Here is an 11,866-nt window from a genome sequence, read left to right as displayed (position 1 = left end):
AAAAAAATATCCATAGACCTGTGGTCCAGGCCTTAGATTATTAAAAATGGTTTTACATGTTTATATAAAAGTCCAACAGTTCCAGGAGTTCAATGAGAAATATTTAAACCGTGACACTTTAATGTTTTTATGTCTTAAGTGAAACAAGACATCGTTCTGTGTTCTTGTTTAATAAGAGTCCTTAAACTTCAAAAGTAAACTCTCTGAAACTTATTTTTATAGAAATAATGAAACATTTATTTATGTGACGTGTGTTACTGAGACTGATGACAGGATCTGGAGTTTAAGATTTGGTAAAGACGCTTTTATTGGTCAAAATTGACCCAAACCACTCAAACTGGACCACTCCTGGTTTTCAGCGTGAGCGTCTGACCCTGAGTGTAACGTGGGACAGGAACCACTGAGAGGAACCAGGGACTCAGGATGGAGTCCTGTGGGGTGAACAGGAAGTGGATCATTAAAACTTTCCTCCATACAACGTGTGAGACCAGCTGATGGATGTTAACGTGACTCTGAGCTCTGTCTGTGCTGCTCTCACTCACGCTGAAAGACTCTGAATATAAATGAAGAATTATGCTTTCATCTGAATGAATTATGAGTCTGAATTTATTGGAGAAGAGGCTCTATATGTTCTCAGACTGTGTGTGTGTGTGTGTGTGTGTGTGTGTCAGGCCTGTAGCAGCTCTGTGTGTGTGTGTCTCTGTGTGAGACCGTCATGGCCGCTCTCTGCTCCCTTATCAGTCTGCAGCAGCGTGCACGCTGACGTTAATTGAATCACAGTCAGAGTGTGTGGACGGTTGTCAGCGGGCCGAGAGGGAGTGTGTCTGTGCCGAGTATCAGCGACATGATGAAGTACAATTTCTTCACAATGAACAACTTCGTTTCATCTTCATTTCTTCATCAAAGCAAATTAAAAGTTGGGTCGAGAAACTCTGATGAATGAGCGTCTGGCAGAAAAAGCTGGAGCCGGTTATTGTTCTTATAAAAATTGGTTTTATTACTCATGAGGGGAGCGACGGGAAACGAGCAAACGGCTGAAATCCATCCTGATTCAGAGATCGGAGCCTGATGGGGAAGTGATAACGTTAAAGAAGAGCAGCGTAAAACTTATGATGAAGAACAGGAACGTGCATGAAGCTTCATTAAAGCCCTGTGAAGCAGTTTATCTTAATGTTCCCAGTGAGAGACGGAGGTTTCTGGAGGTTTCTGGAGGTTTCTGAGGCCGTCGCAGCGAGCTGTCAGATCTCGAGCTTCCTCTGCCCACAGTCGGACACGTTCTCGTTTTTTCGGCCTCTGATCAGAAAAGAAACAACTTTCTAACATCCAAACAGATGGAGGCAAACGGCGCCGGGAAGCAAAGATCGAACGCCACACAAAAGACTTACCCGAGCCAAGGACGAGCAATCCTCCACAGTCCTGTCTCACATCTCTTTTTATCGAACTGATTTCTTTCTTACAGCTCGTCTTTCTCTTACCTCATTTCACCCCTCCATCTTTAAAGCCGCTCTCTCCCCAAACGATTAAGAAACAGGAGAGAAATCAGGAGCTGAACTTGTCAGAATGTGAGTCTTTAGACGGCCTGTCTCCCGTCTTTGGAGTTAGGATGAAGCGTAAAGATGTTGCGCTGCCTCCAACAGATGATGACCTGTTTATGCTCTGAATAAGTCTCTGAAGATCTCAGCTGCTTAAAAATTCAGGACACAATATTCATCCAGCATCCCGAGTATCGACAGATGAGCCCTACCTGTTGCCTTCGGTTGAAGGACAGCTGGATGAGGTAAAAACACTTTTTTTTGCATTGAATGAATAAAGATAAGACCCTGACCTCTCAGACGACCTCGCCATCCTGAAACTTGATTTTCTCCTGAGGAGCGGCTGCAGAGAGCTGCTGAACACTTACAGCAGGGTTTTTTAGCCAATCGGTGGGATTGAAATCACTGATGAGACGTTTGCTCTGCGTGCGTGGACATGAAGGACGATTAAAAACAGGTGAAGACTGATCAACCCTGAAAGAGTCCATGAAGACAGTATGTTTTCATCTTTGATTTTTAGTTTGAGATGAAAAAGCATGAAGCTAACTCTGCAAGCAGTTCCCTTTGCCTATGAGGTTTACCATAGTGCTCTGTTAGCATCATGCTAAGGAAGCTGAAGTGTCCTTTTCAGCAGTTTAACATCACTGCTCATGTTTTTCTGCTGTTTGTGCAGAAAACAGACAGCACAAAGAACAGCTGAAGATTTTGGAGCACTTTGCATTTAATTCTCGAATTGAAACGTGCGTCACGCCTGTAACACGCCATGTGTACGCCTGATAAACACATATAAACATTCTTCATTACTTCAAAAACTTTACAAACAGAACAATACAGCAAATCTTAAAACTTTTCAAAACAGTGCAATTAGCAAAAAATGCACAACATTGGAATATTTAGAACCAACAACATGGGAACATCCCACTTCCTGTCATTAAAATAATCAACAAAACAAAACAACCAAGGCAAACCGGACCAGAAAGAGAACTCAACTACCCATAAGCACTAGCGCTGCATACTGCCGTAAAGGTACAGATCTGCTGGTCGCGTGTGTTTGTTTTGTAGGTGAATCACAGAAACCAGGACGTCACTCAGAAGTTTTCTTCTGTCTTCAGCGGCTGTTTGCAGGACGGACAGAGACGAGGTCGTTTATTTAATTTAGACTAAACGACGATGTTTAAAATCACTAAGTTCAACTGGTTTTATTACAGTGAAGTCGCCCTGCGCTCGTCCTGTTGAAGCGATGAAGTGAGTAAAAGTAAAGACGACCACGAGCTGGTGACATCACACACTTGAAATACATCTAAACAAAACTACACACTGCTACGTTCTCCAGAATACTGTAAACAGACGGTAAACAATCAACAAGTTCTTACAAGTCCAGCAATAAAAGAGACAAGTCTGCATCGGTCAGACATCCCTCCTCCTCTTTTAGTTCACGCCAGCAAATGAACACCAAACAGATGTTTATTCGCGCCCCCACCAGCAGATGGCGTCCCAGGTCGCCTATGCCAAGGACCGGCCCTGGATGCAGAGCAGAAAGACGGGGTCCTGGTGATAATCCGGGCTTCAGAGTTCTGCACTAGCTGTACATGTCAAAGTTTATGGAGGGAGCATCTGGCTGTTGCTCTTGGTTCGTTGACGCCTGATATGTTGAGGATTTCCCAGACGTAAACACAGATACATGAATGACTGAGGTAGAGCTGAATGTCGTCTGCATAGCAGTGAAATCGAACCTTGTATCGACTTAGAATTTGGCCAAAAGGAGACGGATTATGAAAAGGATCGGACCAAGAACAGAGCCCTGAGGAACACCTGAGAAGAGAGATTTGGACATGTTTACCTGGATGAAGTGGGTGCAGCTGGAGAGCAAACCAGTGGATGCCAGTCTTTTCCAGTTTCCTCTTCCTGTTTGCAGAGAAAGATAATCCTCAAACCCGGGGCCTATCGCACGGCGGATGAAGATAATTTATGTAAACACACTTTATATTTGGTGAAACCGTTTGATGTTCACAAGAAATTTAAGGTGGCAGCAGTGCAGTCGCCTCCCTTATGTGACCTAGTTGTTGAAAAATGCGCGCTAAAGTGTCCTTGTTGGAGCTTAAATGTGCGCTAAAGTGTCTTTCAAGCCAGAACGCTTGGATGGTTAAAACATGATAAAGTGTCCACTAGGGGGCCAAAAAGCACAGAAATGCACCTCTTGGGAGCTAAAGGGCCCTGTTGGGAGGCAAAACTGCACGCCAAGTTGCTTGCTTATAAGCCCAAACCCTTGCTTAAGTGCCTTGTGAGCTAATAAAACACACTAAACTCCCCCCTTGGCTGGTTGTCATGATAAAGTTCCCTCTTGGGGGACAAAAATGTGCGCTCAAGTGCCCTTGAAAATATGCAAAACTTTCAACTTTCAGAGGAGTTTAAAAGACGTGATATTTGCTCCTCAAACGGCGCCTTTTTTTTAGATCATCCTCCAGGGGACGGAGCGTCAAGTCAGACCAAAATAGAGCAACTGCTCACAGAAGAAGAAGAAGAAGATGAAGAAAAGAAGAAGAAGAGGACCTCTGATTCCTGCCTTTCCTAAAATAGACGAGTACAGTACATCAGAAAAATCTTTTTTGACATCAAGCAGAATTATTTATTTTGGATTTTACTCAAAATAATACATGAAACAGGCTGAGTGACACTGACAGGAGTATTTATAGAGACTCTGGCCCTGCACACACACAGAAACACACACACACACACACACAGAAACACACACACATTAACTCCTAAACACTTACGGCTGTGATGCGTTTCCTGAAGTCTCGTTGTCCTCGTCAGCCGTCTCTCTGCTGATGGATGTGATGTGATCTGTCTCCAGCAGCTCGGCCTCGTCGCCTCATCATCTCTGCTGAGTTTGGGAGCTGATCACGCTGCTCTGCCACTAACTCCCCTGCCAAATGTTTCCTCCTTCAGTCTCTGAGCTGAACATCAGGTTTTCTTCTTCTTTCACTGAGTTATGGACGCCTCCTCGTCACACGCGTGTCGTCAGCGTGTGACATGCACAGGTAGACGGCGTGCAGTGATGCTCCCTGACAGCCCGTTAAACCGGAGAGATGAGGATGCAGTTAGACCGTCATCCACGCTGGAGTTACTGCCACAAACAGATGGAAGGAGGGAGTCAGAGGGGTTTACTTTTCAGGGTGAGGAGGTGATTTCTGAGCAGATTTCAGATGAGCTGTGCGTCAGCTGGCCCTGAGCCGATGCACACGATGAGTTAACGAGGAGGAGATGGAGATAAAGTTTCTCTATCAGGGAGAAACAGTCTCTTTATCTCCTAAAATAATCATGCATTTCATAAATCTTCTCAGGGAGCTCCACGTTTGCAACCAGGTGGTTTCATCTCGGCAGGAAACGGGCTCTGCAGGGAGCCGAGCGTGAAATATCCTGAAGAGCTTAAAGAGAGAAAATCTGCTCACACATGTTTGCAAACAGCAGCTTCATAGTCATCCTCTTCTTCAACTGTTCACTCCAGCCCTGCAGTAACAGCCTGACACCAGGAGGAGGTGCTGTACTCCACCAGTTTGCCTGTTTTGCCTCTGCTGCTGCTACACAGTCAGTGTTTGAGTGTGTAGGAGACACACACTGAGTGGTGGTGTGTTGTTAGTGATAAAAAAGGATTCGTGTTGCACAGATTGATCATAATGATGCCGTGATCTCTCTCCACGTCTCTGGATCATCAAAGATTTCTAACCTGCCTGTCGCTCAGAGATCACTCGTGGAGAGAGGAGTAAAAAAAGGCTTTGGCTGCTTCTTCAGGTGTTTGCTCACACATGAGTCAGTGAACGACTCTAAGTTCAAGTCTGAAACGGTTCAGGAGCAGCTGTGAGGTCAGATCCTCCTCTCCTGAGGTCATCTGACTGGTTTGGATTTGATGGATGGTTAAAATGTGAGAAATGTGAGAAATATTGTTTGTTTCTGCCATTTTTCTGAAACCAAATTTACCCCTTTACAGGAAAATGTAAACCTTTATGCGCTCTGTTGTTGCGAATGTGTTTGTTTCTATCCGTTTAAGTCCTAACCCGTGTGTGTCGTTTCAATAAAAACATGAATAATAAAGTATTTCTTGGCTTTTCTTGGTGTGGAGTCAAACTTCAGGTAACAGGACAAAGATCAGGTTTGGAAACAGGTTTATTGATCATTTCAGAGCATAAAAAAATACACTGAAGCACAACATTTGAGAAAACTCACTCACACTTTGCGTGAGCTCAGCTGACAGTTTGGCACACTCCATTGAAATATCGCTTAAGAAGTCAGAATAAGACAAATTATTTCATGAAAACATGAAAAATAAGAGTCTGAAGTCAATGTTTATGCATGTAAGTAGTGAATTAAAACAGTCTCTTTGCTGTTTACTGACTTTTTAACCTCCAGCTCTTCCTGATCTGTGAGTAAACATTCGATTTCTCATTTTTCTGACAGCCTCAAACTTCTGTCTCTGTGTCCTAATTTCCAGAGACGCTGCTGAATTTTTCATCAAACAAGACAAACACTTTTGGAAAATATCACTTCTACCAGTGCCAGCTTCCTCCTCTACAGATGTTTCAGCTAGCTCCATTTGTCCCTCCTGGGACTCCGTAGGAAGAGCTGACTGATGGTGGGGAAGGAGCTGTCTGCTCCGGCTGGTGCTGGTGAAACTCTCTGCACGTTGATCCCACGACTCTCGCCGAACTAGACTTGGCCAAACAATTAAAAGACATTTCTGAGTCACGTTCATCCGCAAGAAATATCCTTTAATTGTAAGGTCAGGCCTAGTAAGCTTCTTCAGTTTGAGGAGTCAGGCTTCTGAGCTCATCTCTGGTTTGGCTTTTTCCTGCACACATGGGGAAACATCTGGAATGACATCATGGTAAAGGTCAGAGACGTCACAGATACACACCCACAGCTCATGATGGAGGTTCACTCAGCTAGCAGCTGCAGAGGAGACATTTCTTACACTTTATGATAAAACATGTGGAGTCAGAGCTGCAGAGGAGGAGAGGAGCCTGCAGAGTGAGACCTGAGAGTCACTGCTGCTGACTTGTTGGAAACTACGCATAACGAGCTGCACATCTCCTCCTCTCCTCCTCTCCTCTGCTGAGGTGTCTTAATTCACCCTCCTCCTGCCTCCTCTTGCCTCCTCTATCTTACCCTGTCGTGGAAACCCTCAGTGCAGTGTGGAGGCGGTTTTACGCACAGGGCGATGCCAAAACCCACTTCTCACCATCACCATCCCATCCAGCTGCGGTTACGCACGCAGAGGTTCACCTGTCCGGACTGACCGTGGGTTCAGTGGAACCTTCTCGTATGTTCCCTGTTTCCTGTCCGTGCGCTGTGCGTCATCCACAACCTCTCCAAGCAGCCAGCGGCGAGAATCGCTTCACGCCGGGTCACACTTCCTCCGGCGTCCACGTTCATCCCCCGAAGAGGAGACGGAGCGGTCTGGATTTTACGCACGGCTGCTGAAATCACCACACCGAGCGCGGCTGCGTCTCTGCAGCAGAGGGAGTAAATCCAGAACATGCAACAGCTTCGGTGCAGCGCGGCGCTGCAGCGGTGAAGGGTCCTCCTGCCGCGCTGCATGAGCCAACTTCAGCAGGAAGGAGAGCGCGTCAGGCCGTCGCAAGTTTTTCACCAGCAGCTACAGCCTCCCGCACCCTCCAGGTCCAGGTCTGCCCCGCTCCAGCTCCAGGTCTGCCCCCCCAGCCAGAGTCCGTCCGGGACGCCAGCACCGCCGCACCCGGCTCCTCTGCGGCGCGCCCCGGCTCCCGTCCACCCCATCCATCCTCCATCTCTCCATCAGCATCCCTCGCCTCTCGTTTCTCCGCTCGGGCTCCAGCGCCGTAGATAGAGGCTCTGCAGTCACGTGGGTCGGGGGATAGAGAGAGAGAGGGATAGAGGGACAGAGAAAGTGAGAGAGAGCGTCCCTCCTCCTCCTCCACCTCCTCCTCCTCCTCCTCCGCAGTTTGCAGTGTGTTATGTCTCAGACTCGGAGGTAGAGAGTCAGAGCTGCTCGTCTGGCGGATCTCAGCCTCTGAATCAAACCCCCGGTGTCTCCCGTGCTCCGTCCCTCCGCTCTCACCGGGCTGCTTCCTCCCGGAGCTCTGGAAGCTTCTGCTCCTCTTCTTCCTCTGCCCTTTCTTCCTCTGCACTCTGGCCAACAGTTTGCTCTCTGGGATTTGTTTTTCTCTCACTGTTCGGTGGTGATTTCACTCAGCACTGCTCCTCGCTGCTGCTGCTGCTGCTGCTGCTGCCGCTTTTACGCACCGACGCTTATTTTGGATTTGCTCATCACTGGAGAAGAACGCCAAAAGCAGCGAGGTGGATCCGTGGATGCGCCTTTTTGGCTCAAACTGGAGATGGAAATGCTGACATTGTTATTTTATTCCCTGTGGATATTGCAATGCAACACAGTGAGCGCCGACTCCATCATTCACATTGGTAAGACCCCAGCCGGGCTCGTTTTGGCTGCGCTGTGCGGGGTTTGGGCTGAGGCGGCTCCGAGCCCCGGGTCTGTGCAGCTCCCTCCCGATGTGCGGGTGGATAACTGTGTGTGTGTGTGTGTGTGTGTGTGTGTGTGTGTGTGTGTGTGTGTAAGTTGAGTTGCGGATGTATTTGAATAAGGAGTGTGTGCATGCACCGATTTTCAAACACCCTCCCTCCTCCACCCGAGCTCACAGCTGATTATCATTCCGATCCGTGCCAGGGATCCACGGATCCACGGAACCAGGGATCCGGGGTACCGTGAGGCTGTTGCATCCAGGCTCAGACGCACGCAGCACATCCTGCTTGAAGTGACCGCAAAGTGTTGCGCCGCACCAGCCCTCCACCTCTCCCTCCATCCCTCCATCCAAACCCCTCCACCCTCACCCCTCCTTCCCGGGCTTGTGTCGATCCTCATTCACACGCAGGAAACCAGAGGCTGGCAGGAGAAACCGGCCCGACGTGGGTGTTTGGAGGGTTTCGCTTCATCCATCCATCCTCCCTCCATCCCACCTCCTCCTCCCACTCCTCCATCCCTCTCCCTCTCTCACCTCCTCTCATCTCTGAGCCTGAACTTTGAATTGGACGTGAGTGAAATCTTAATCAAGGCTGCCAGAGGGGGAGATGACAAAGGGGACAAACGGCGACTGTTCGAGCTCTGAAACATCGCAGAGCCCAAAAAGCAGTTGGTGAGCTCCACTCGCTGCTCATTCCGCGTCCTCTGGTTCCTGTCAGCGCAGCCAGCGCACTTTCTGACGCAAAATCAGGAGCAGAGAGCTCAGAGAGAGGGGGATCGGGGGGATTTGGAGGAAGATGAGGAGATCATAGCCTCACACTCCTCCTCCTCTCCTCAATTAGGGCTCACTCCTCTCTGAAGATCCTCTTGATGGGATTCTGGAGATCCTGCATCCCGAAAGGATCCAGTTTAAATATAGAAACCTTTCCAAGGGCTTGACACTTCAGATCTCTGCAGCAGCTCACACCATCAAAGCCGGCTGGTGGATGCACTGCGGTGGCCTGCACGGCTCAGCCAGGAGAGGTGGAGGGGAGGAGGGAGGAAGGAGGGAGGAAGGAGGGAGGAAGGGGGAGTCAGAGCCATTCAGCTAATAGGAGCAGGCTTGCTTTGGTTTTGCAGAAAGACACGGTGACAGATTGCTCCTAAACTGCAGCAGCTCCATCACGGGAGGGTGTCAGGCTGAGTTTGATAAACATGATTTATGAGCTGCAACATGTAATAATGACAAAGCACCTGCACAGCAGATGACTGCTAACTCCAGAGCCCAGTCACTGCTCTGAATGTTAACATCTGAGCTCCCTGTGGGGCTGGAGGAGCAGGAGGAGCAGGAGGAGCTGGAGGAGCCTCCTTACTCCTCACCTGCTCAGGTCTACCTGTGATTCACTGCTTGCTAACATTTTGGTAGTGTTATCGGGCTCTTCTGAGTGTGGTTGAGGGATGAAAGGATCCACAGATGGATGGATACTTCTCCGTCCCTGGGGGGGAATCTGCATCCAGCCTGCACATGGAAACAACAGAGAACAGTGATGGGGGATTAATGGGAACACAGAACAGTAAATACAACAAACGAGGGAGGCGAAGCCAGGAGCTGGAGCCAGACATGAACATGAAACCATGAGGGTGCTCTTCATCCTCTGCCTGCAGGGTTTATCAGCAAATAATGCAGTAATTAAAATCAACACCACTTGATAAAGATGGATTTCAGCTATTTTTTCACATCTTAACCCTCTGTCAGTGATTTTTTCTCTAAGTTTCTTTTTTTTTTTTTTTTTTTACATTTTTTTTTATTCTTTATCATATTTTTTTAAATATTATTTTTAATTATTATTTTATTTCTAAATTATTTTTTATTTTTTATTTTTTATTTTTTTCAAATCATTTATTTTTTTCTTTGGAAAGTTAGAGGCATGCATCAAAGGGTTAAACTGCTCAAAGAGAAGAGTTAACAACCTGTAAAAGCCACTTGATGCACATGAAATGATGCCGTACGTTAAAGTTTAAACTTCTCCTGGACTAGAATAGATTTATCCCCAGAAAGGCCAACTTTCCATGATGATAACTTCATTTTGTCTCCTGTATCCCCTCAGGTAGAGACTCCTGTCAGATATATGAAATTTGGGGCAAACTATAACCTGAACGTTTCACTTACTACGCTGCTAAAGCCACACCTTTAGGGAAACTCAGAGCTCTCTGACAAAGCTCTGAGAGGATCCCAGAAGAGATATTCTTCCTCTGATGACGTCTGATGAGATAAAACCCATCTCACTCCAGCAGAAGAGGCACATTTGGTTTTATGGAAACACTCCAGGAGTGTTTCCAGCAGGTGCCGGCTCCATGAATGCTCCTGCTAAATTTCAGAGGCGTGTGGGTGAATGCATCATCAGAGATGTTTGGTGAAACGTGTGAGGGGGGTGATTTGGAGCAATTTTGCTTCACTCATGTGCAAACCTGTATTTTGTGCAAATATTCCTGGCGGTGGAGTGGTGTGAGCACAGAAATGTTCCTGCAGCTCTGCAGAGAGAAAGAAAAGCTCTAATGATTCTGCTCAACAACAAAAAATCACCCTGAAAAAATCTCTGCTTCCTCCTGTCGGGCGTAGCACAGTGCGGTTTGTGCTGTGGTTTGTGTGTTAGTGTGTGTGTATGAGTGTGTGTGTATGTGTGTGTGTGTGATCTTTTGCAGGTATAAAAACACTTGTTGCGTCTGTGGCTTCAGAACAAGCTCTCACTGAGAGGTTGAGTAATTTCCCGGCCTCTCGGGGAGCCTGTGGTCATTCGATTGAAGCATGAACATGAATTTAAGTTTTCTGCTGTATGAGTGTGAGGAGAGGCTGCAACACCTCACTGCTGCTGCTGCATGTGAGAGTGTGTGTGTGTGTGTGTGTGTGTGTGTGTGTGTGTGTGTGCACTGATCACAGTCTCCAGATGGAGGTGTGTGAGCTCACAGTGATGCAGAGAAACCTCATCCAGCTGCAGGAGGCTGGAGTCTTTGCAGACCTGGTGTTTTCTGCGTCATGTTTCAGATTTCAGTGCAGAGATGTTCATACTCTCCTCTTTATGTCTGCTCTGTGTTTATAACAGGTTGTCTGTGGGTTTGTACTCTGCTGGCTGTGTGCTGAGGCTCTGTGGCGCAGTAATCCACCACGCTACAAAGGCTTCCCTGTGGCACAATGCTCAGACGCTCCTGTAGAGGCTTTATGTCTGCGTATAAAAGCTTCAGACCTGCAGCAGCTACAGAGCTTCATTGTTGTTTTAATGGCATGTTAGAGCGGAGAGCTCAAAGAAGTCTTTGATGGCGTATTGTTGAAGCGATGAATGCTCAAGATGGAGTATTCACATCTGGAGTGGAGAGTTTCTATCATGAGCACCAGGGGCGGAGCCAGGATTTCAGGGTATGGTGGGCCAAACCAGCTGTGGGTGGGCCTTAGATTACAGGAGTTAGTAAATATAAAGTAAACTGTTACTGTGCGTGTTTTAAAGCAGATTTGATCCTTTAATATTTGATGAACTTTACAACTCTAGCTCTAGCGCTCTAACTTTTTCACCTACGGGCTCAAAGCTCGCCAAACGTGGCTCATTTTATAAAGACGAAGAATCTGGCAATAACGAAACGAACATAAAGTGACAAAATGTTATACTATTTCTCTTTAAAACAGATTTTTAAAAAAACAAATAAAGAAAATAATTTCCAAGAAAAGTTTAAGGTGGGTCTGGGACTGTCGGGCCCACCCATGACGCCGCTGCTGATGTGCACACTGTGACAAAAACGTGTGTGTAAGCTTTTTTTACTTCTCGGGCTTTTTGGTGTTTACACAGTACAGAAG

The 11,866-nt window shown here is 47.1% G+C and overlaps 1 protein-coding gene across 2 annotated transcripts in view; it reads left to right on the top strand.

The window, feature by feature from the left end:
* The first annotated feature begins 6,790 nt into the window (after positions 1-6,790).
* The window catches only part of grid1b (glutamate receptor, ionotropic, delta 1b), a 528,466-nt gene continuing 523,390 nt past the window's right edge, over positions 6,791-11,866 (top strand). Inside the window, exon 1 of one of the 2 annotated variants that reach the window (XM_074663093.1) lies at positions 6,791-7,985. In XM_074663093.1, the coding sequence (XP_074519194.1) occupies positions 7,904-7,985 (82 nt within the window). In that variant the 5' untranslated portion in view covers positions 6,791-7,903. The remainder of the gene's footprint in view (positions 7,986-11,866) is intronic. The other variant, XM_074663094.1, reaches the window with a different exon arrangement.

The sequence above is a fragment of the Halichoeres trimaculatus genome, unplaced genomic scaffold, assembly GCF_033239565.1.
Source record: "Halichoeres trimaculatus isolate MK-OKI-2021-1 unplaced genomic scaffold, fHalTri1.1 fHalTri1_scaffold_23, whole genome shotgun sequence".
Taxonomy (NCBI): Eukaryota; Metazoa; Chordata; class Actinopteri; order Labriformes; family Labridae; genus Halichoeres; species Halichoeres trimaculatus.
The sequence above is the reverse complement of the archived record's forward strand: the minus strand, read 5'-3'. Positions and strand labels throughout refer to the sequence as shown.